At 37.7% G+C, this 26,351-nt stretch overlaps 1 protein-coding gene across 6 annotated transcripts in view; it reads left to right on the top strand.

Annotated features, from left to right (window-relative positions):
- LOC149802745 (uncharacterized) overlaps positions 1-26,351 on the top strand; it is a 135,141-nt gene that overhangs the window by 19,545 nt on the left and 89,245 nt on the right. For all 6 annotated transcript variants that reach the window (XM_089952158.1, XM_089952159.1, XM_089952157.1 and 3 more), the window contains exons 2-3: positions 11,789-11,869; positions 13,762-13,809. In XM_089952158.1, coding sequence (XP_089808284.1) covers positions 11,789-11,869; positions 13,762-13,809 — 129 coding nt within the window. The remainder of the gene's footprint in view (positions 1-11,788; positions 11,870-13,761; positions 13,810-26,351) is intronic.

The raw sequence follows: 26,351 nt of genomic DNA, 5'->3' as shown, positions 1-26,351 counted from the left end.
AGGTAATAAAATGAACTACAACATGGATGTGCTTTCAATTATAATAAAACAAGCATGGACTGTTTATTCAGCTGTGTCAATTGATAACAAAATATAGCAGTTCAGAAGTAAAATCACAAGCATGTTAGCATCGGTAATGCAATTTCACAATTGCCGGTAATATGGAATATCATACAACGATACCATCAATATTCATGCAACCGGAAGTTACTAGTATAAAATACAAAGCCAAGTTATTGACCTGGCCTCGTCTTATACTCTGAATCGACTTATATATGGACGAAGGATGGAAAATTTACAAAATTGGTCAATTCAACTTATACTTCGCATCGACTTGTAGGCCGGTAAATACGGTAGATGATAGTTGTCTCCAGCTAACCACATTCTAGTTCAGTATAAATACACACACCTGTAGCACTTGCTACTTACAACAGATGTAGTGAATGGTTTAGTGACAATCAGATATAAATCAAGCAAGGACTGTTAATTGTTTTATATGTTTTATTTGTGTTTTCTGACGGGATGTGAGTTATACATGAAGTTTATAACATCTTATCTATACAGTAGAACCTGTCTTGAAAGACCACCCCTTCTGCCAAACAGTTATGGTCTCTCAAGACAGAAGGTGTCATGTAACAGGTTATAACACTATATAATCAATAAATCTGTGCATTGAGAATATGGTCTCAAGACAGGTGGTCTCACATAACACTGGTCTTTCAAGACAGGTTTTACTGTAATAAAATTTGTGGATTTATTATATACATGTACATTACTTGACGGATTATGGATTGTACTACACAAATATAAGTTATTGTTCAGGCAAGTTTGTCTTCATTTAATCAAAATCACATTTTTGTGCCAGCTTGTATTTACCTGCCCCCACCCCTGCTCCATAGTTTAGGTAAAGGCATCATTTTCTTTAGCCAGGTGACTTGGTTTGTAATAACATGGTTCGGTCTATAACACGGGTTCTTTGGACCAAGGGAAAAAGTGAAAACAAAGCGCAATTCATGTGTGTGTGTGTTTTCAGTCTCTTTTCTTAAAAATTATACCCTCTATTTTTCATTATGCATATCTGCATTTAACATCGATTTGAAGTAATATTTTGTATTCAAGTAGAATCTTTCTGAATATAATGTATGGTTTTAAGCAATATTTCATAATCAGTTAGGATCTTTCTGAATATAATGTATATTATAAACACATTTTTCACATGTACAAAAATTATTATATTCGTATGCAGTGTATTTTGGCCATGTGACTTAAGAGCAATGTAGAAGCTATATAGTGTTATGAATTTTAAATGATTGGATTAACTAAATTACAGTACTCTAATTGCAAGTTAGTAAAAATGCTTAATCAGATACCCTTAAGCAAGAATGTTTTATTTTTAATTTTTGAAAATTCATTATTGCAGTTGATTTATTTTTTTTACACCTGTTTGAAGCATTCCATGTTACCTATACACGAGAGCAAATGCATGTGTCTTCATGCCATTTTGTTTGTCTCTTTGTTGCAGATTAAACATTACCGTAACTATTCATCTATAACACAATGAAGCATTCAAGTCGATCTTTGAATGAACTTAAACATTCCAACTAAATTGAAACAGCCAACATTGGAGTAGATCTAGTTTAGATGGAGGGGCTTTCTTTAATGTAGCCACTCACATTCTAACTTTGTTACAACAGTCCATTGATAGGGTTGCATATTTATGGTTTTATTATTTGTCTACGTATCTGTAGTAACGTCAGGCATTGGTTAAATAGTATTTACTTTGCTGGTTTTTTCCCTGTATTTTCTCAAAAATGATTGAAAACAACTTTCACCTTATGCTAAATCTGCTTTAACGTAATATTTAGACTCTGCTTTCTATGAGTTGAATGTTTTCCTTAATATATTTGCCATATGTTTATGAAAACAGACAATCTAACAAAGTGGTACTTCTTAAACACAGCAATGTCTGCCATTATTTGCCCTTGACATGTTCACTTATGGTTTCAATCTGATTTTATGAAGAAAATAATGCACACACAGCAGTTAAGATCTTTAGGTCACATATTCTGATCTTAAAACACAAATTGCTATTTAAATGCAATTGTTTCGAAACACAAGTTTGTGTTTTTATCATCGAATGATAACTCAGTTGCTATAATGAGAGACATGTATAACACATCTCTGCTAAAACTTACTTGGGATGGGGTTAATGGTCAATCACCTATCAAAACACATGCCTGTGAATGTGCAAGAGTTTGTTTGTTGGTGCATGTGAAAACAACACTAGCTATTTGATGCCAATATTTCACCTTGAGGTATAAAAATAACACTGGAAATAACTGAGGTGAGGGAGCATCTCAGAATGTATGGACACTCAATGTACATCTTTAAAAAAAAATCACAGCAAAGTTGTTTTCACTTTCCTATCAGAAAAGGTGACATTTTCCTTTTTTAGATGACATAGCCACCTACTTTGTATGGGAGCATGACCCCTGGGACCCCAGCTACCATGTTATAGTGGGGTCACACTGTATGTATGTATCTATTTTTCCTCCATGTGAAACTTTATGTGGCAAGGGAGATAATTCAGCTATTATAGCTAATTATAGCTATTAAGGAATTACTGTGATTTCATGTAAATATAATTTTGGATTATATCATTGTGGTTCATTCATTACTATTGGTATACCATTACAGTAGTCAACATCATCTGGAATATCACTGGAACTTGGATTATTTAATACTTTTGGATTTGATAGAACTCTTTATGACTGTTTAGGATTTCATTCACCATACAATAAGTTATTTGTACTTTGTCACTTTTAGGGAAATAAATTGTATTTTCAAATTTACAAAGCTGGTCGGTTTTTGATCTTTTTTGTTGTGTAGTTTAAGACCATTATAAGATTCGCAACATCTGTGGATAGTGGGTGTAGACATGCTGTTTATGGTGCCATTGTTTATGATTTTATCATTAGTAGTAGCAGAATAGAAGTTGTGAGATCCGACCAAAAACAGTTCCCATGGGTGTCAAAATCCATTAACAAAATTGGAACCCGGTCTCCAAAGCTGATGCTCTAAATACATATAACAACTCAAAATTTAATATTTAAATATTTTATAAAATGAATGTTAAGAATCAAATTAATAAATATATTTAAGTTTTGGTATTAGGGATTCAGTTTCTGCTCACTGCCAGAGACATAGTCAATCCATATCCCATTGAACTAGTTAATTCATAATTCACAATTTTCCAATCTTCATGAGAGAGTCACTGCTCTTAATGTTGTCCCTTCTACTCATCAGTTTCAGTCTTTCTCCTTCTTCTACTATTGTGTTGCCTCGTGTGTAACCTGGAAGCTTCGATTGAAGCTATTAAATTCCAGTTCCTTTTTACAAGGTAAGTCACCATGAATTTTGGAGGGGTGTTCCGTTAGAATTCCATTAACCACACAGTTCTCTTTCCCTAAGATGCTGTGATCTCAGTCATAATTATGTATCCATACTCTTCCAAAATTCTTAGCACATGGAAATCTGTATTTAGTTTTTCCTATAGGAATGACAAACTGTTTAAGCTTAATTTTTAGACCATGCCAACATTCTGTTTGAGCCCTCAGGTCAACTATATTTGATTGGTGCGTTTTAATTTAACCCCATGTCAAACATCCCACTCTTAGCAGTGTCCGTACAGGTGGTATAGGAGCCATCATTTCCTGTGGCAGTAGTCAAAGCTGGTGAAAGAACTATGTTCCTTTATTGTGTATCATCTAGGTAGAACAGCCTTGTTCTCGGGTATGTGGGAATTAAACATTCTGCCATGAATAGAGTTACAGCGGGTTATATATTCTTATGTTGGACGTGTAATCAGGTGGTTGACAAGTATTTTGATAACGGGGTTTGAGATGTTGCTTACTGTTCTAGTTAAAAGTCTTATAGCTCACATGACTTTACTCTTGAATGAGATGCCTGATGGTAAATTTGCATGCACAGTCTGGAGGACCAAGTCATGGAGGGGGGGGGGAGCAGTAGGAAACTTTGATCTAGATCATTAACCAATGTCTTAAACCTGTCTTGTCATATTAATCTACGGGATGGTCTTAATTTCTGAGATTTTTACTCACTGTGAGATGTTACAGGTACAAGTATGTAATCTTTTGATTCATTACATTGATGCTGTATGTTTTGAAAATGAAAATAGAAGGCAATGATGTGTGCTTAACTATAAAATGGGCAGTTAAAGTTGCAGTTTTGTACTTTTTTAATGGCACCTGTTTATGTTGTCCATCCATCTGCAACCAGATTTTTTTTCCACTCAAAACTTTTGTTGTCCTTCATCTGCAAACTATGTTGATGGCTTTCAGTTGGGTTTGAGGAATAACTATTAATTTCAATGTCAAAATCTTGATGGTCAAGGTTACTGACTGACAGAAGAAAAATGGTTTCTGCATAATAACTTCAGTTCTCTGCCATATACAGTTGCCAAACTTGGGCTTGCACTTGTGATAAGGAAGAACCCTATTGATTTCAGGCCAGAAATGTCTAAATTTAAGGTCACTGCTTGAATGAAAATTAGTTTCCATTAAATAAGTTACATTCCATCATCTTTGAAACCAAACTTAGTTGATGGATTGCATTAGATAAACCCATTTGATTTTTAAGTCCATATATATTGAAAGGAAAATGTAGTCTTTGTAAAGAAAAAGATGTTTTTAAGGCAGCTGACATTTGTAAAATCAGTGCTTACTGTGCAACTTGAAATGATTTAATCAGTGCATTACAAAATCATTGATATCACTTCTTACTAAGGTGTATCATAGTGCCATGGTATGTAGGTATATCATAGTGCCATGATCTTTAGGTGTATCATAGTGCCAGGGTCTTTAGGTGTATCATAATAGTACCATGATCTTTAGGTGTATCATAGTGCTATGGCCTGTAGGTATATCACCATTATCTTTAGGTGTATCATAGTGCCATGGTCTGTATGTGTATCATAGTGCCATGGTCTTTAGGTGTATCATAGTGCCAGGGTCTTTAGGTTTATCATAGTGCCAGGGTCTTTAGGTATATCATAGTGCCAGGGTCTTTAGGTGTATCATAGTGCTATCCAGGTCTGTAGGTGTATCATAGTGCCATGATCTTTAGGTGTATCATAGTGCCAGGGTCTGTAGGTGTATCATAGTGCCAGGGTCTTTAGATGTATCATAGTGCCATAATCTCTAGGTGTATCATACTGCCAGGGTCTGTAGGTGTATCATAGTGACAAGGTCTGTAGGTGTATCATAGTGCCATGATCTGTAGGTGTATCATAGTGCCATGATCTTTAGGTGTGTCATAGTGCCATGGTCTGTAGGTGTATCATAGTGCCAGGGTCTTTAGAAAAGTTTGGGTATAAAATGTCATGGTTACAACCTCAATTTCTTATGAAATTATGAAAATAGGAAAATTATTATACAATTCTAATAATCACAGTAAGCAGCAGGTAAATAGCGCTGCAGAATAAAATGAAAACGTGGACAGAACTGTACAAGAACTGAAGCCATTTAAGACTTGCTTTAATCTGCCAGAAGTTTTGGGGTTATGGACTATCGACATGCAACTCATGCTGACACTAATTTTTTTGTATTTGATTAAAGAATTCTGTCATCTTCAATTTGTGTGAACTTTATGACATTTTACTTGTTAAGCTTTGCCATTGTACATATGATCAAGTGAGCTAGGGACAATGTGTCCTCATGTCACCTAACTAGGGGAGACACTAAAAATTTTCAAAGGGATTACATTCAAGGTAATTGTTAAATCTTGGGGTACATGGGGTCAAAAATTGCAGGGAACTGGCTTACCCATTCTCAGTATGTTACATTGGGTGTTATTTTATTGGAAAGTAGTGACAGGTACTTATTCCCCATCTTTTCTGCAGAATAACTATTCCAGGTTTAAGTAAAATTATAATATCCACTTTTCAGGATGTTATGGTCCATTATCCTTTTGGTTATTCTCATTAATGTGCAAATTCATATACTTTGCAATTCTCCTATTTGTCTTTTTCTCTTCCATTCATTTATATATTTGTTCATTCTTTCATTTTGTTCTTATGTCGATTCTTTACTTACCAACTTATATGCACATACCTTTGTTTGTTCATCGATATGATTGCACATTCTTTTTACTTGTAAGTCTAAGTGGTGAAATCAAAACTAAATGAATTAGATTATTAATGGCTATCTCAATAATAATATTTTAGAGGAAAATTTGTCAGAAACATCCTTAGGTACATAGTTACAATTAAAATTGATTAAGTACTAGTGGAGGAGTTTGTGAAGATAATTTGATTTTTACCTCAGAATAAAAATGTGATTAAAAGTTTAATCAGTAACTTTTTTCAGACATTCAGAAGATTGTATGTGTCAAAATTGGCATGAGAAGTTAAATCAGTCAACAAAATCAGTGTATTACAAAGAATGTAGTCATCCCCCCACCACTCACCCCTGATGCAAAGGAATACAAGTCATGATGGAATGTTGAGAAATATCTATGCAGAGGATTACCTCTTTACATTCCTCTGGACCTTAATATATTTTAGATGTTGTAGTCATAAATGTTGGTGTGTCCACCATCTTTTTAAAAATTCCACAGTTTATATATCATTTATTTGCCAGACAAAAACCTGTACTTAATGTGTGACAGTTACAGTATAAGAACTGAATTGCATTCCAATATAGTAACTTTTTTGTATATATTATAGAGTGGTATCCTGAATTACTGAATGAAAGAATAAACATTTACTTCAGTTACCATTTGTAGGGAAATGACATTATAACCACCATTTCAATTATATAAAAGAGGGATTTTCTATTATGCCATAAAGTAATTTGCCATGGAAACATTGTCTTCAGTTAACTGTAGATATTGAAACTTCAAGGTGCCATGTCACAAAGTTTGTAGGCTTTAAGACACTGAACATACTGGCACACTTTAGGAATGTGATCATTATGCATTACATCACATTCACCTAATTTATAACCTGTCCAATTGGATTTAAAATATACTAAGGCAGTTTTACTGGTGAGATTTACATGACATACAGAAAGCTTTACATACCATTGTTTATGGTAAGCTTTGACAGAAACCAAAAAGCCATTGGTCCCACGTCTATGCATAGAATGATTTAAATCTTGTTTGACCACAGCAGCCAATGGAACCTTATCTTCCAGTGCTAGGATTTCATGTGGGTTTCCCAAGGATGAAAACTCTGTCCCTTTCTCATACATGTATATGTTAATGATATGGCCATAGCTTTTGATACTAAACTATTTCTCTATGCTGATAAATATGCTATTCTGTTTTAGATATACATGTAGTTGGTTTAATTGAGTCATGTCTGAGTATGGAATAGGGACTGGTGATTTAGTGACCAATTGATAGACAAAATATCCATCAACTTTAGCAAGGTGAATCTGTTCTGTTTGAAACTTGTAAGAAAAATTTAAAAGAAGAAAAATTGTTTCAATTGTACATGTAAACGCTTGAAAATCTTGGTAAAAAAATGAATACATTACATGTCTATGTTTTGATATTAATCATCTTTTCACTGGTGGGAATATTATGTGGTGCAAATGTCCATTGCAAGACTTGAAGTGACATGGGAGTTTGCTTGCATTTATGTTTAGATAATAAAGGTAAAACAATCTTGCTTTTAAACAATTTTCATCGTAATGAATGTACATTTTATGTTACTTCCACTGAAGTACTTTTCAGTATTTAAGGCATGGAAACAGGCATTTGACATCATATATACAGTAATAATGCCATGCTCCTCACAGTCTCTGTGCATTTATACATGAGCATATTGAAAGGATCCACTATCTCTTCTGTAGTCACTGATTGAAATCCAGCTAAAGCATGGGTAATAGAACCTCACTATGTACACAGGAACTTCTGTTAGCTAGTGTTTACATTTTTTAAGATTGTTTATTTAAGAAAGACTTTGCATCTACCTTGTTATTCATTGAATGGAGTTTTGGGGGGTTCTATTTGGGAAGTACAGTTGCTGTAAATGGAGGCTGATAGTTGATTTTGATGTGGTATAAATAGAATCTGAAAGACTTGAAATCTGATTGTTGTTTTAGGCTTAATGCCTTTTTCATCACATGATAGGCTATTCATGGTGGCCATTATAACTGGTGAAGGTCTAAAGTCCTCACCATTACGGATCACTGCCATCTCACCTCTGTCTGCGTGGGTTCGAGTCTCGGATTCAGCCAATGTGGGTATGTGAGAAAGCTTGCCAGTAGCTTCTCGTGAGTCGGTGGTTCTTTCTGGGATTTTTCCGGGTTCTTCCTCCACCATTAATACTGGCTGCCATGTATAGCCTATCGTGTGCTGAAAAATGGCGTTAAACCCTACAACAACAACAACAACAACATACCCACATCCATCATCAGTTAAACTGACATGGACAGAGGTGAGATGGTTGTGATTGGTAAAGTTGAGCACTTTTGACCACTTTGCCACCCTGGTCCCTCAAAATCTATAAAATATCCTGAAATAACTGCATGTATGCTTTGATATTGTTGTTTTAAACTAAATATTTATTCAAAATATTTATTATTTTAAAAAATCACAGATAGTAGTATTGATGTACTGTAAATCTGCATTATTATATCAATTTGTCTTTGCACAGTGTGGCAGTCAGGATAAAATCTTGTCTGATACAGCGATCTCCATGCTCCAAGTACTATGGGTACTTCAACTCATCGGGCCTTTCAGTTTTGTGCTGCCCAGGCATCCATTATGGCTACCGCAGCAGCGATCATGAAAATCTTGTTATTGCTACTATATCAAAATGGATATTTGCATCAGCATGGGATTTTCACCAAAAGAATTCTCATGATGTCTAATTGGTGGTCAGTGAAGCTCGGGTGCCAATCTGATATCCATTATGGCCACCACAGCAGCCAGCTTGGAAATCTTGTTAATGCAACTCCTAAAGGGAGAGTCATGGGGTTTTGACCAGAAGATTTTTTATGTTAACTAATCTGTCTTAGATATAAATTGTGCCAATTTGTTATCAAATATGGCGGGGGCCCTGAGTGGTCTAAAGCGCTCTCCGTTACGGATCACTGCCATCTCACCTCTGGCTGCGTGGGTTTGAGTCTCGGATTCGGACAATGTGGGTATGTGAGAATGCTTGCCAGTAGCTTCTCATGGGTCAGGGGTTCTTTCCGGGGGTTTCCGGGGTTCTTCCTCCACCATTAATACTGGCCGCCATGTATAGCCTATCGCGTGCTGAAAAATGACGTTAAACCCCACAACAACAAAAAAAATCAAATATGACCATCACAGTGATCAGCTTGAAAATCTTACTGCTCCTTGTCCAAGATAGAAAGTCCTATCAACATTGCATCTTCATTAGAAGACTTCTTATGATGTAATATGGCCATCTTGGAGATTTTGTTATTGCCACTCCTTTAAATGGAAAGTCATTGTAATGGGGGGTTTCCACCAGAAGACTAATTATGATCTCTACTTGGTTTTAAATGAAAATGGTGTGATCTGACATCAGATATGGCTTCCACTATGAATATATTGAAAATTTTGTCACTAATTCTCATGAAAGTATGATCATATCATCATATCATCAAAAGTCTTTTAATTATGTCTATTTTGACTTGTACAAAATTAGTGCTGATATTGCATCCATCTTTTCTGCCACTGTTGCTAATCTGACAATCTTGTCATTGAAGAATGTCAGGGATGGTTTGAAAATTCAGCAGTTAAAAAAATGAAATGGTTTTATCTTGAATCCCTATAAATTCTTTTTTGGTCAGTGGAACATCATTTCCTTGGAGGGACTTCTTGTTTTAAGAAGTTATTCCATAGTAACATTATTTAAAATGAGTATCTTGTTAAGGTTGAAAAATGCACTGATCTAAAATTTGCATGTGATAGTCATAGGAATCTTCAAATCTCAATGTTTGTATTATTATTAATTGAAGCCTTACGTGAGGGTAAGATCATAGAGCTCACTTGGCTTTGTAACAACACAGGCATCAGCGAATGTTTTGTACCATATGCAACTGAAAAATAGTACACCGACGTAACACCACTCTGTTGTGTTAAGAGAATACCCAAACTAATCACTGTAATGATACCGCTGTACCTGATGATATTACATTAAAAACTTTCTTATGTTTACATTAGCACTGGTCAGCCTGGTGTCAGGATGATATGACTAGGTGGGACATCATGCTACATGTCTGCGGCATGATGTCCCAGTGCTAAACATCACTATAGACTGTCACATTATGCAGACATCATAGCGATATGACTGAAAAAATCCAAATCACACACACACATATTACAGAACTATATACATAGTCTTAGATTAAGTAAATAATTGACAGTTGTGGTTTATCATTAGAAGATGTATTAAAAATAAGATCTTAAAACAGCTAGAGTTGTAAAGAAAGTTATTCTAAAACTGTTTTGGGTTATATATTAAAGAATTCGTTAATTATACAGCAATTAAAGAAGTAAACATAATATATCCAATGCTAGTTATATGCTTTTTGTTTGTGTGTGAACAGAATGTAAAGTTTAGATGTACAGGACATCAGAGTATTAGAGATGGCAAAAATACATTTGTATTTAGTGTGAGTTTAGAATTAGTCCTGACAGTCTTTAAATCCATGAATGAAATCCCAACATTTTTAATTTTTTGTTTTATTTTGAAATATTGCTTTTCTTGTTTGGACATGATGTGATAAAAGACAATTGAGTCCACTGCTGCAGCTAATAAAACTGAAGATGGATTTTGTGTCAGTTGTTACATTTGTCACATGTATTCTTGTATTGTCAGATTTATTCTTGCTAGTAATTTCTTATCAATGTGTTTATATATAAATATGTTAAATATCTTCCTTTCAATACTTTTGAATGAGAAAAGTAGTTTTCTTTAATTCCTGCTTAGTTTGACTTCATTGTATTAAACAGTACATATATTCTTTTCACACTAAAACGACCAATATAACTTTCCAACATGTATAATAATCAGTATTTTACCTCCATAATTAGAACAATAACATTGAGTTATTTGAAAATTGATTGGTGTTTTTAGTTGGATTAAATATTCTGCCATTAATTTTAATTTGAAAAATCTTTTAAACCTTTCAGACTCTAACATTACGTCTTGCAATTATATTTTATATGGAGACCATTTGTGATTAATTACACTACTAAAATATTGCATCATCTAAATATTAAAATATACTGAATTGTATGAACTTGATACCTTGTTGGTCTTGAATGAAAATAGTGCTGATCTGACCTCAAATATTACTGCCACAATGAACATATTGAAAATCTTGTCACTGAATGTTTTAACACAAAGTCTTCTAATAGTCTCAGATTTTTCCTAAATGAAAATGGTGCCAATATTACATCCAGTATGTCTGTGACTGTGGCTGATTTGAAATATTAATGTTCTGGTTTGTCAGAGGTGGTTTTAGCACTTTGCATTAAGCAAGAAGAAATGGTATTACCTTAAATTCCTTTGAATTACTTTCAGACAGTAGAGTGTCAGTCCTTTCAAGAGACTCTTGTTTATGTTGTCTTCTATTCTTTTTGGTGTTTATATGAAATACAGAATGAACTATTAATAGTTATTTTATGTTCAGCTACTTTGTGGTCAGTATTTGCATATCAGGTCAGACATTATCCGATTAATGCAACCTTCTTGATGAATGTTTCTCATTTCTCAGTTATGTTCACTAATTTATTTTTGCAGAATTAGGGCTGAAGAAAGAAGATATGGTTACAACAAATTCAGCACCAGCACAGTTGGAACAAACAACCTTAACTTCAAAAGGTAATTATTTTGCACACAGTGTGACCGTGATGTGGTTATTTTGTTATATATAAAATAAGCACTTACTTTGCAGCTTGAAATGATGTAATCATTCTATTATGAAATCATTGATGTCACTTCTTACCTTTGTCTGACATAGTGCCATGGTCTTTAGGAAAGTTTTAACATAAATTGACATGGCTCCAACATAAATTTCTTATGATATTATGAAAAAGAAAAATTATTTATACAATTTTAATAAGTGCAGTAAACAGCAGGTATAAGGTCGTGCAAAATAAAACGAAAAAAGGGACTGGAGTGTACAAGAACTTTTAAAAACCTGGAGTCATTTATGACTTGATTTAATCTGCCAGCAGTCTTGGTCATATAGAATATCCCCAATGCAACTAATGCCAACACTCACTTTATAAGGAACAATGTGTCCTCATACCCCCCCCCCACCTCCTCCTCGAAAGTAAACACTGGGGAGACACATAACAATTTCAAAGGGTTATATAAGAAGTAATTATGATTTGGGGACCATGGAGCCATAAATTGCAGGAAACTGGCTATCCAATTCTCAGTGTGCAACATTGCTGTTGTTTTATTAGAAATTAGTGACAGGTACTTTAATTCCCCTACTTTTCTGTGTGATAGCCATACCTGGTTTCAGTAAAATTGTAATATCTGTTTTGTGAAAACCAACATAAACTAATTTGACCAATAAACGGTTTGTCATGAAACTTCAATTACACATTTGACGTACTCTGCTTTCTCTGCTACTTGTGTATCACTGACAGTGGATTGTATTTTCATATTATAGATGTATCTTACCATATGAATATGGTCTCAATTTTTGATCTTTATGTATTCCCATTTCATTCATTTGGAAGGATGGTCGTAACATTAGTCTAAGAGTTGCATGTGGTTACTACGGAATAAAGTTGATCCTGAATGATACAATCTGTGCTGATTACATCCAGATACGTGGAATGTTTCAAGTTAATTTTATCGCTTCTTCACAACTGTTAATCTTAATTCAATGCAATTTATAGAATGTTTCACTGAAACTTATTTTGGTTGATACAGCAATCCAGTGATGAAATTTTATTTGATAATTATACACATTATGCAGTTCATTTAGTGTCTTTCCTCTCTTGGAGACTGAGGTAGATCAGATTCTTAATTATACACATTATGCAGTTCATTTAGTGTCTTTCCTCTCTTGGAGACTGAGGTAGATCAGATTCTTCAGCATAGGGATTGTTTCAGATTTGCAATAATTTTAAATTACTGAATGAAAGTAAGAAAACTTTTACTGGCTTTTGTCTTATCATGGGAAACATTCTGTAGCATCATAGCATTCCACAGTTTTGAAAATATTTTCAGTCCGGTTTGCTATGAAGCATTGCATATTCTTTGAATGAGTAACATTGTAATGTAGCATTGTAGAATGACTATTTTTAAAAAAATCATATTTACTATGAAGCATTGAAAAATCTTGGATGAGATTGTCTGATGTTGACTGGCTTGCAGAGTTACTGCTTCTTATCAGCCATGACTATTTCACAATGGGTTGTAGACACTATAATGTGATTGATTTTTGCTAAATTTAGTGAAAGTTTCATTAAGAATACATTAATGTTTGAGTTTTTTGATTTACAGATTTGACTATATTGTACAGCCTATTGACTTAGTACTATATGCAAATAAATGATTTGTTGGTATGTGTCTTACCTTGTGTTAACTCAAGTATCCAGATTTTGTTTGAATTCAAGCTCTTTTAGGATAAGCACTTTTTAGTGGCAGCTTCTTAATGACTATTTTATTCCATTTTTAGATTGACACTTATTTTAGATGCTAAATTAATTTCTGAATTGAGCATGTATATGAATGATTCTTTATTTTTTTAGCTGCTGTAACAACAAAGACTGAAGAACCAACTGTCAGTTCAACTACAGGTAAATAATGCACATAAACTGAAATAAAATATTTCACAATAAGCAAATTGAAGAGGAGCAGAGATTATTTCAGTTTCTCAGCATTTTTTCTAATGTTGTTTCGAGGGAACAATAAGTATCTGAAAGTATCCCAGTCCCAAGTCTTGTACATGTTTGATATTCTTAATTTCATTTGTAGATTGTAATGGTTTGATTTGAAAAAGTCCTTAGTATCTAGTTTTAAATTCAACTTGCCTTTGCAGTAATCTTAGTTTATCTTTTGTCTTTCATCTATATCTTTCTTGGCTGTGGGGAACTTACAGAATGGAGCATATCAGAAGTGTGTGTATGATAGTGAGGAGAATTCTCCATTTTGAGAGCATTTTGTCTGCCTTTATTTAAAGGGAACAATACAATACACTCTTGCAAGTATTTGTTTCCTCATGTTTCTTGGTAAGGGTTCTAATTTCCTTCATGTTTGCTTCATGATCATGCACCTTGGGTGGTAAGTGGGGTAAATACTTACAAATCACCACCATGCCTCAGCAGGCACTCCTTTCTAGTTCCACCATGGACGAGTGGTCAACATTACAGAGTAACATTTGAACAATAAATGGAAACTGCCATTCAAAGATAGCAGCAGAGGGGGCGAATCGGACATTTTGTCCAATCGTTATTTTGCTTAATTATTACTTTCTGCACTCAACGATCTAGTGTCGTCAGCGCCTGGTAAAAAAAAAACGACGTCGTTGGGGGATCGTCGCGTCGTCATTTGGTTTAATTAACACCTTCTGCGCGCCGATCCCCAGCGTCGTCAGCGTCCGGTAAGCACATCGACGACCGCGTCGATGTCATCGCCCCCTCTGCTGCTAAGAAGTTATTTACAATGATCTTACAAACAGAGTGATCACTAACTCCTCCTCCTGTAGATCAATTAGGTTATTTGACTGATCGGTGAGTTTAAAATTAATTCTCGTTAAAAACCGATCATGGCATCGCATATAGACCGGATTAATCGGATTCTCAACGATTAAAAATCCCGGAGGGGCTGTTGGTGAAAATGAATAAAGGATATATCCCTGTTGAGCTTGATTTGATTGATTGGTATCTACCTGGTAACTCCCTTCGATAACATCACACACTAGATTGATTGCTATCACCGATGCGATATTTACGTTGTATGGAGCAATATGCATACCATCATCCCCGTTATCGTGTCTGAGGATATAAGTTGATGGACTGAGAAAATCATTAAGAGACTTTCTTAGTTCTGGCGCGTTGTATCCTGGAAACTTGAAATCGGGTAAATCGGCTTCTGTGATATTATACCCGGTTAGGAATTTTTGTTTATTATCATCGCTGCTATCGGATATTGTCTTAACGATTCGCTCATTAATATATTCCATGTCTGTTATAAGTTGATTTAACACCTCAACGTGTTTTCGTGCTTTTGTTTTCCGTAGCTGTTCTAGTTGTGATTGGTAATTACGATTAATCTCGGCAAACGCACCAGTGATATCATCTAAACGAACTGTGACCTTGGCTGACAATTCAGGAGTTTTCTTATACGGAAAAAACCATTGCATGGTATTCCTGTCTTGAAATATAAACTCGCTGGGTAATAACGTGTTTCTTATAATAGACAAATCATTCAGATAACTGGGATTAATCTCATGATACGATTGCACATTTGTGTGCAAATCCGCGGGTGGATTCTTAGGCCATCCTAGTATGGTTCTTATTGAGCTGTTATAAATATCAACCATATACCCCGGTGTGCTTATTTCAATCGTCGATGATAACGTCGGTTCATGAACCGTAATAGCGATTTTTGATTCCTTTCCTGTGATCGATTTTATTCTGCGTTGAAATTCTTTATTGATTTGCTCTATTTGGTATGACCCAGTTGGTATTGTAACCTCCTCCCAGTCTGGGGTCCCATCGGGTTTATTTTTCCGTGCAAAAACCAGCGAGTTATTAGGTTGTTGTCCGTTAAATGCGTCCGCTCGAATATTAGGCCAACTGTGATATACTCGCAATTTTGCCAGCGCTATTTCCTTCACTGGAACCGGCGACGGGAAGTTCACACTGAATTCGGGTTTCGTTGACGTTATTGATATCATATTTGTTTGTACCGGAGTGGTGTTCTCCGCGATCCGCTGAAGTAATTGAAACCCTTCGGGGTTCAGCGACATTATTATTATTTGTTGTCTTTAGTGTCTAATTTCAACAACCAGGTGGTTTCGGCTTCCAGTTGAAAATCCTCGATTTTTGACATCGCGGAGCTATATAACTGGACCATCGTGGAGAATTCAACATCGGATACGAACAAATTATCAATCGATAACGAGATCAACCCGGATAATTTCGAGTATGCGTCGGATACTATTTGATGTTTTACTGTATACTCGTTGAGTTTTTTCTGAAAACACGATGATATCTTCCTAGTGATTGCGTTGGCGACTCCAGCAACTGTTGTCATCGCGGAGACAGCGATTGGAACAGCGATCGGGGCTATCGTGGTCACCGTGGATAAAATAACACCGGTACCGGCCACTATACCCGACACCGAGTACACGACCGCGTCGATGGCGGTTATTTTTCGGCGGTATTTTTTTATTTTTGCACGGTATTGTTCGGAAAGCGTTTTCAAGTTCGCGGAGAATTCTTTTGCGGTATCGAATCGATATTGATGTGACGTCGGTGATACCTCTGATTCAATTTCCTTGGTGGTCATTTTTATTTTAAAAGAACTAGTGTTTTTAATTACTTAGATTCGCTACAAATTCCACATACCATGTAATGTTTGCCCCGGCTAGATTTCTATCAACGGCATAAATTGTAAACTTTTCAGTTGCGTTCTTGTCTATAATTGTTGATATTGTATTGTTAAACCCGGATGAACTCGACGATAATATATTAAACTGCATCATTGAAATCAGTGTCAATCGATAAATACCCTTAACAGTTGCGGTGATATTTACTGTATTCTGTGTAGGAGTCCAATCGAATGATCCATGCCGAATTGTGTATACTGTGTTGATGATGTTCTCATGAGGGATTTTTATTTTTTCAAATTGCTCTGCTACTCTCGGTAGCCCGTCTTTAATCGCTTCAACATCAGTTCTGATTATTCCTACTTCCTGCCAATGCGCGTCTATATTATTCTTGTTCGCTGCAACATTAGTTTTGATTGTTTCTATTTCCCGTGTATTCTCGGTCATACTTTTTTTGTTTGCTGCAACATCAAGTTTGATTGTTCCTATTTCATATGTATGCACGTCTATACCTTTTTTGTTCGCTGCAACATCAGTTTTGATTAATCCTATTCCCCGCCAATACGCGTCTATATTTTTTTTGTTCGCTTCAATATCAGTTTTGATTGTTCCTATTTCCTGTGTATGCGTGTCCATATTATTTATGATCGTTGTAACATCAGTTTTGATTGTTTCTATTTTCCGTCCATGCGAGTCTACATTATTTATGATCGTTGCAACATTAGCGCCGATTATTTCTATTTCCCGTTCATGCGCGTCTACACTCCTTTTGTTTGTTGCAACATCAGTTTTGATTGTTTTTATTTCCTGTCCATACGCAGTGATATCATTTATAGTTATTGTAATCTCATCCGGCTTGGTATTTTTTTTACCAAAGAATTTATCAAAGTTGTCATCGATCCTGTTAACATTTTTTCGCAACGGGGGTAAATTGGCCGACATCTCCATAAGATCCGAAATAGCATTTTTTATTTTTACAAGATTTGGTTCGTCTGCCGTCGTGGATCCCCGAAAAAATCTTTCGACAATGTGTTGCACATCGTCGAAATGCGTTAGCGTCAACACGATCCGTTCTTCATATAATTTAATTTCACTACGTAAACCCTTTAACGAATTTGACATGGTTATATAATTGTCGCCAAGTGTACTTATTTTTCCATTTATCGTCAAGATGGATTCACCCGGTTTGATTCGTCCGTCGGCGGTATACAACGCGATAGAGCCCTCGTCGGCATCACGCTGTCGTGTTAAAACGTCATTCAGTGACATATTACCGGATTTCAATTTACCCTGGCGGTCTTGAAATACAACTATTTCATCTGGGTCAACACTGGTTAAATTCAACGTATCAGCGATTTCATCCTCAATTAGTTTTTTTATGTCATCGGTGGCGGGCGTTTCCGTGGGCTTTTTCAGCGCCGAAACCGGTCGTCCCCAAATATCAATCATTATTATTGTAAATGTTATTCTCTAAAATCCGTTGAGCTTCTACGACTCCACTAGTGTATTCGTTTACAACCACATGAGGTGGTTTTCGCGATGATGAAATCGCCGCAAGTACGTTTAATACCTCGCGGCCACATATCGGTGGGTCACTTAATTGCTGTATTGGCAGCGTGGAATAAAAAACCCGGGCTGAACACGCCGGGGCTGAACACGCCCGGATATACCGCATAAACTCTTTCGGCGGGGCTAACCCGTATGAATCAAAATAGACGATCGCACGCGGATCAATCGCGTATGCAACCCAATGAGTTCCCGCTCCGGAGGACCCATCGAGGTTAATTATACCGGTTTCAATATTCCTTGGTGCCGCCGGTAATTGATCCCTCATAAAAACACCTCTGAAGTTTTTTATCGCTAACGCGTTTGCGGCGTCTATTAAATCAAAATTAGACATGGGAGTCATTGACTCAGGAGTCATTGACTCCTGCGTTAATAAACGGTTCCCGGTAGTCTTAGACCCTTTCCCGAGTACCATGAATACGGGGTTCCCGGTAGTCTTAGACCCTTTCCGGCTACGGGTTGTTTTTTTTTGTAGCCTTTCCCGGTTGCCTTCTTCAATGCCATTCCCGCCGCGGTACCAACGGCCCCCAACGCCGCCGCCTTAGCCACTGCTGGTGCGGCCGCGGCAATTAATGCCGGAATCGCAGCTAACAGCGGAAATATCCCACCGGTCTTTTCCATGTTTTTAATTGCTGCGGATGAAAAATCTATTTGAACACCCTTTTTATTCTTCATCGCATCATTGAAATGTTTTATTTGACGCGCCGTCAACGATATCTTATGATTACCACCCGCCATCTGCGACGGCTTCAGCGTTATTGTGGTTCCGCATTGTTTAGCCGACTTTGATCGTAATTTCTTGACTTGACCATCAGTCAACTCTACACTGACGACACTATACGACATTTATTGTAAACGCGTTTTGTGCTTTCAATTACATGTTTTCCACTGGCGCATCAACGATTCTCATTCGTCCACCAACACCTTCTAGCAGCATTGATTTATCGCTGAGAATGACAGCAACCGCTCTATAATTAACACCACCCGGGGCTATACGAGCTCGGAAGTGTATATCAACGACGGATTGTCTCGTTAAATCAAGATGTTCCAGCGAAAAATAATAAATCGGATACAGGTTTTTAAAATCAAGTTGTGATATTTGCAAACCAGTGTCGACGTTTTGATCACGACCCATATACGACAGCAATCGATGGTACACACGTGCGATATGGTTGTCGCCGTAATTAAGCTGTATATCCTCGGATGGTTCCTGTTGTCCGTTTATTCTCAGCGAAACATCCCTGACTCCTAATTGATCAAATATCATATGGCTGCGTTCTTGACTGCCCAATCGTTCCCTATTCTGTAGCGCTATGAATATATGACGCGGGGCTGAAACACCCTGTTTTGATGCCAGGTGCCATGTAAACGTATCGGCGACGTTATCCTCTTTAGCATCAGTTGTTACCGCTAGCCAACTCAACAACGATTTCCCTCCCTGTTCCATAAATGCTAACAATCGTGCTTCCGTGGTAACTGATGGAGTCAGCACCGGCATCCACAATGCCATTTTAGTTAAAATGACTTTACCGGCAGCGACGCCAGCAGCACGCCATATTGCATTGTTATCATCGCCCCTTCGCGTCAGCGCGATTGTATGCTTAGCCCCATAGACAACTTTTCTGACATTTCTGCAGAATCCAAATATGTGATGGAGTGGAATCGCGCATGAAAACTGTCGGCGTGGTCCTTGCAACATTCCTACTCGTGCTGCGAATCCTAGATTGTAATCATTGTTGGTGCTTTTTATAATGTTAAAATTAGCACCTGGTCTTGCTCTGCGGTCTGGATTGGCTGCTTCAGCCTGTGGGTCAGTTGCGGTATCTCTTTCCGCCAGCACGTTGATGTACTGAATATGGTCAGCGTTATTGGTGGTGTCCTTCGCAAACATCATAGATGGGCCCGCCGATCTTGTATAATCATCCGAGTATCTCGCCAACCCAATTATCGTCGTTGCAACATCAACCTCGCGTTCTATTGATTCAATTTCTCGCCCGTCAATAAGATATCTGGCGCTCTCAAATAACGCCATGATACCGTTGTTGACGAAGCCAACTCGAACACGATGGTCATCTGCGTATGGTGTATTATCGGCGGCATTTGTCACGAGTTCTCCCTCAATTTCGATAAACGCTTCACACGGCAGAAAGTATTTACTGGTATCTTGGACCTGAAGTTCAATTCGCGATCGTAGGTCGGGTTGCGCTGCATAATAAGAATAATATTGATAATCACGGACAGAATCATCCCTGCGCACTGGGGCATCCATATCAAACGCGGGATCAGCGGTACGCGCAAACATTCTATTATTTATCATGTTGATGTTTTCAATTGCGATTTTTTCGTCGTAAATTCTTTGAATTTAAACCACTCCCCGCTATCGCGTTCATGAGCGCGTTGGTTGCCGCATCGGCGGATGGCGAAGTCGCCAACGACGGAGTCGTCGCCAACGACTGAGTCGTCGCCATCGACTCTAATTTTTCTTCCACGGCGTTATTTATTACTTTACTGACATTTGCAGGCATCACTGTCGTTGATGGCATCACCGGTGGTTTCTGTTTTTTTCTCCTGAATTTCACCAATGACATTAGTTTGTCCCGCGCGGCTGAAAACGCCCTTCCGGCAACATCTCCAATGGCACTAATACCCTTATCACGAATAACATCAATAGCCTTCATTCCTAATTGTTTGGCTAACGGCGCTACTTTTGGAGCCATTCTTGTAAATAACCCCGCAATGGTGCTACCGAGACCATCTCCATAGTACGCGCGGTAAACAGGCAATCGCGAGTTTACCACGTAGACGAGTACTGGTTTATCATGGTTGTAGTGTATGATCATCCTTATTAAAAACACCAGTTTTCCAATTAATCATCCACGAGCTCGTCTATGAGCGTTCGATATGCATTAATGTCCATAATACCGCCTGCAAATAAACGCTTGCAAATATCAGCGGCCTCATTGATTATTTCCGGAGAGTTATTTCCGGCTCGTTTTCCTCCGATTAGTACTTCCAGCCGTGATATATCACTGAGAACACTATTAGGGCAGGTAACGCCGTAGGATTCTTTACCAACAGGGTATCCTTTTCCTTTTTTTGGTGTTATACTCTTAACTTCCTTGTGGAATGCGTCGTAATCGGATTTACTACGATGTGGTAATGCATCTTTATGTTTACTTGCTAAATACACTATTCTTGCCCAGTCTTTTAACGACTTTATATTTTTCTCGTAACCGCTATTGATATGCTTCTTATCTCGTATGTTCTTAGCAAAATTGTTGGCAGTAAAATTAATTAATTCTTCCCTGTTGCTGAAGCCTCTAATTTGATCTATTGTGCTCTTCTTGAGTACAATACGGGGTATATTCCCCTCTTTTTCTTCCGGTATTTCTTCTTCTGGTGTTTCTTCGGGTATTTCTTCTTCTGGTTCTCTTGCGGTGGCGCCTGGTTCTTCTTCGTCGGCCATTGTAACATAAGGTTCTTGTGGTTCGGTTATAGCGAGTGGTGGTGGCCTCCGTGTTGTAGCAGCCGCTATTTTTGCAGGGAGTGTTTCTAAAGACCTTTTTGTTTGTTTTGTCTCTGCCGCTATCTTTTCAAGCGCACCAAGAACGGGTACAGTTGCCGCCGTAACATCCTTAGTCGCTTTAGTTACCGGGGCAAATAACTGTTCGCTTCCAACAGTAAAATCGGTTTGCATTTGTTGTCGCGTTTGAAGTTTCTCTCTCACTCTGTCTCGTAACGGTATAAACTTTTTAAGCGCTGCTAGCCGCTCTCTGGCTAGCCGAGTAGTAAGTGATTCACCTACCATTATTGTAAATTGATCCGCAATTTTCTAATTTTCCGCCGAGTGTACCATCGGGAGCTCCACGGAGTTTTCGTCTATAATCCTTCTAATGTTTTTGATCTTACTAGAAATCTCCCGGCGTCGTTCATAAACACGTCCGAGTTTTTTTCGTATTATTTCAACGGCAGTAAATAGTCCAATGAATGCATTTGCGTCATTGTGGTACAGGTTCTCATTAATCGTATGTTGTAATCGTTTTATAAAAAAATACTCGCGGGCCAGGGTAAAACGCCCCCGTTTCGACTGTTCGTTAATAATCTCATAATCGGATAATATTTTTTCACTGTCGAGACCATCAGATAATTCAATTCCTTGATTTTTTAATTTTGAAATCTCAGTTAATATATTATTGATGTCTTCGATATTCATTATTCTTATAAAACATTTTATTTCTAATATCAAAAATTTTAATAAAATTATTGGGGCCATTTTTGACCCCGTTTTTTGTATGGACAGTACAATGCCGTAGATCTCCACTCGAGTGTTGTGGCAGATTGCAGGCATACATGGACAGTACAATGCCGTAGATCTCCACTCGAGTGTTGTGGCAGATTACAGGCATATACATATACTTAATTAAGGACATTCACATCTTGGAACCCCAAAGCATACATCTCCGGGAGGGAGGCCTAGGGTGACAAACGTCATCGTAGACCGCCCAGAAGATATGCTTGGGGGACATCACTACATGTACTTAATTAAGGATGAATATATTTACAATGAAATGATTGATGGATGATGGGACGGCACAAGACAGCACAAACATAAAACGGCGGGGCGGAACTCTACGGCCAATTCAACCAATCAAAAGCAACCCAATTAAATTAACCCGGTTGCATGATTGTGAACAAAAGACAACCACACGCCCGGGTCAAGAGCGTGGGTTAGTTTTGATTAGTTGAATTGGCTTTCGAAAGCCCCAGGCTTATAACGAGTCATCTTGTATATAAAGTGACTAATACAGCGGCGTCAGTCACAAGGTGTGTGTTAATTTGAATTCCCTTGAATCGTTTGAATCCTTAAATACTTATTAATGGTGTTTCACGGCATTTAAATGAAACCAAATACTCAAATAAAACATTAAAAAAAAGAATACAGCTGTTAGATAATAGCGTGTATTTCATTAGTTTTCATCGTAAAATGATTAATTAATCGCAACATTAATTGGACTTCAAGGGACGCAACATTAATTAGACTTCAAGGGACGTAACTCTTGTCATGCGACGCTATCACAAAACGAGTTATCTCCCTTTGATGTTATATATGAAAATCGAATTCTATGACCCGTCTTTTTTGAGATCGCTGTTTGATATATTCGTTCTGCAACAAATTGTATTGAGGCGATACAAATGTCAAAATATTTTCCTGCCTCATTCATCGACTGAAATATTTTTTCCTCGTGAGTTGTTGTATCAAATGACTTTACGGGTTTTGCTTTCTTTGAGTATTTACCAGTTTGGCCTTTTTTACTATTTTCACTCTGAGAGATGGCTTGCAGATTACACAGTCTATTATTCTGATAATTAGAATCAATGTGATCAATAACGAGACTATCTTTGATCAATCCGTGGAAACATTCATAGATGATTCTGTGACAGAGATATTTTTTCCCTCCAGCAGTAAACATTAAATACCCGTGATTGTTTTTCCATCCAACCGGCTTCTTCAGTCTACGATTTCTAACAATACCGTCGCGAGATGCCTCGTAATTGACGAGCAGGGGATGCGGCTGAAATTCTTGGTCCATTTGTATAATAATACTACTTGTCTAATTTATTATTTGGTTTAATTATGAATCTTTCAACGTAGTCTTGGGGGGTTTTGATGACGAAGTCGGCGGTGGGGTTGATGACGGCGTTTTTAATTCGCTTGTCATAATAGCGTTTTAGTTCCCTGTATCGCTTTCCGCCACAATTGATACACAATTGTGATTTTCCTCTTACACCGACGTGGCAAACCAAGCACGGGAGGGGGCCAAGAGAACCATTACGAACGCTTTGTAAATGATACCCGCAGAATTCACCTCTACATGATTTATTGCACGGGGTTGTCGACCCAATCATCAACCATTTGCAGTGATTCATTATACTATATTCTTTCATTTAAATACTTGTTTTAATTATATGGATGAGTTCGAGAGATTGGCAGCAATTAAGCCCCGGAAAAATATTCGGTTTAATCTCGATAGAGTCCTCAAGGACACACCAAAAGCGTTAATAAACGATAAAACCCTGTTGAGTAAAATACGCGATTGTATCAATGAATTCAAGCGTGATGGCGCATCTCACAGTTGGTCAACATTTCGAATTGATGGTATTGTTGATGCTACCATGAACGACAACCGCGCAGCAATGATAATATCACAACTTGACGGTAAAAGGTATTTCTTCAGAGTAAAATTCATTGTCCGGGTGGAATCAGGCGATTGGATCATGCGTGATAAATTTGAACCAGTTCTCAGCGACAAGAAAACAGTCACTGTCAGCCGCGACTCCAAGCCGGGGTTGTTAACCGGAATTGACAAACCATACTATGAACGAGCGTATCCTGAAACAGCAGTTGTTTATGGAATATACCCGTTAAATAAGAAACCTGATATCGGAAAACTGAAACCGATGAAACAGTCAACTGGGATAAATTGTGTAGCAGAACGAATAATAGAGCATTTTACAAATGCATGTCGAGGAAACAAATTGACTGATTTACGACGTAGCAAAATCAACCAGTGGGAACTAACCGTAAAAGAGCGTGGAGCAACCATCAGCGACATAGCGAGATTAGAAACATCGCTGAGATTTCCAATAACCGTTACAACGATAACCGGTGAAGTATTATACGAATCGAAGTATAAATCGAAGGGAGCCCCAATCAAAATTATTGATCATAACGAACACGCATGGACGCCCGTGATCACAATATTTCCACGGGATAGAACAGTAAAGTATATACCCGAAGAATTCCTGGGAGAACAATTCTCCAAGGACGGTTTTCTCGCGGAGAGGAAACTATTTGATGCTATTGCCTACTTGTGTAAAAACGACCCTGTATCAATGTGGTTACTTCGCAGCGCTGAAAACGATGCGGATACCTTTGATCAGTTTGTAAGACCAAACGGTGAATTATATCGCACTGAAGCATTTCACAACAGGATGAAAAAAACCGCCATAGAATTTGAGGAGCATGATGAACAACTGCTAACAAATTGTTTTACGATTCCATCGGTTGTAGCTCATGTTGCAGCAAGGAAAAATGCGTGGAGACCAACGCGCAGGGAATTTCTACCGGATGTACAATCCAGTTGTTTGGAATACTATCACGGTGGACTATGGAACACTGAATACAACCGCGACGCTATGATCTCGGTTGATATGGTTGCCTGTTATCCAGCGAGTTTTCTCGGGTATGGATCCGCCGCTGAGTACTTTAGACGATTTGGACACCCCAGTCATGAAATGACTCGTGTTGCTATTAATGGACCACTGCCTGATTTTGATTTAACCGGATTCGCTCGCATAGTATCATTTGAATTCGCGGCAGGACTCCATCGCTGTTGCTATATTTGGATCGGTAGACACATGGCTGAAAAGAGATGGCTGCCAATAGCGCTGCTACGGTATATGATTGATTGTAGCATGCTAGTTTCGTTGATTGTCAGTGACGCGATTATATCATACCGGGCGCAGACTGAAGTCTGGTTACCAGAACCGGAGCGTCTAGATAGCATAATTGACGAGTCCAGAAAAAACATTGATGCCGACGAGGAATATATCATCGAATGGTCCAGGAGGATATTTAACCAACGAAACCGCGAGGCAAAAGATCTCGGTAGAAGAATAATTGGTAAGTTCACACAAGGTGGAAAAAACTGCGATTACAAACGATATTGCTCACGGCTGATTATAGATGACGCAGAATATGATTTCGTAATCAAGGACGCAGTGGCAAAAAATAGATACGTGAACTGCAAAACAGCTTTCTTGTCCAATGGAACGAGGTTGGGTACAGTTGTTACCTACAGCGATGGAGACAGCCCCGCGTATCCGCATTTGAGGGCGTCTATGCTGGGTTATGCCGCTATCAATTTATTCTCGATGATAAATAGATTCCCCGATACCGCGGTTAGAGTAGCCGTTGATTCGTTTTATGTTGACGTAGCGTATAAAGGAAACGTAGCCGAGTTTACTAGTCCGGACGAGAGCTGGGGTACATGGAGAATTAAAAATGAAATACGACGCGATTATTCCCCGTCAGCAGATGTCACCGTTGAGAACAACTACTTACGCGGTGATAAATTATCAGAATGGTCCGATGCACCACCGTGTTCTGATCCAATTTGTAGACACAAAACAGTTTATTTAAGCGGCTGTGGCGGGTCA

The sequence above is a fragment of the Sinohyriopsis cumingii genome, chromosome 3 (assembly GCF_028554795.1).
Source record: "Sinohyriopsis cumingii isolate HCF-2022 chromosome 3, ASM2855479v2, whole genome shotgun sequence".
NCBI classification, from domain to species: domain Eukaryota; kingdom Metazoa; phylum Mollusca; class Bivalvia; order Unionida; family Unionidae; genus Sinohyriopsis; species Sinohyriopsis cumingii.
This window is presented reverse-complemented; position numbering and strand designations above follow the sequence as displayed.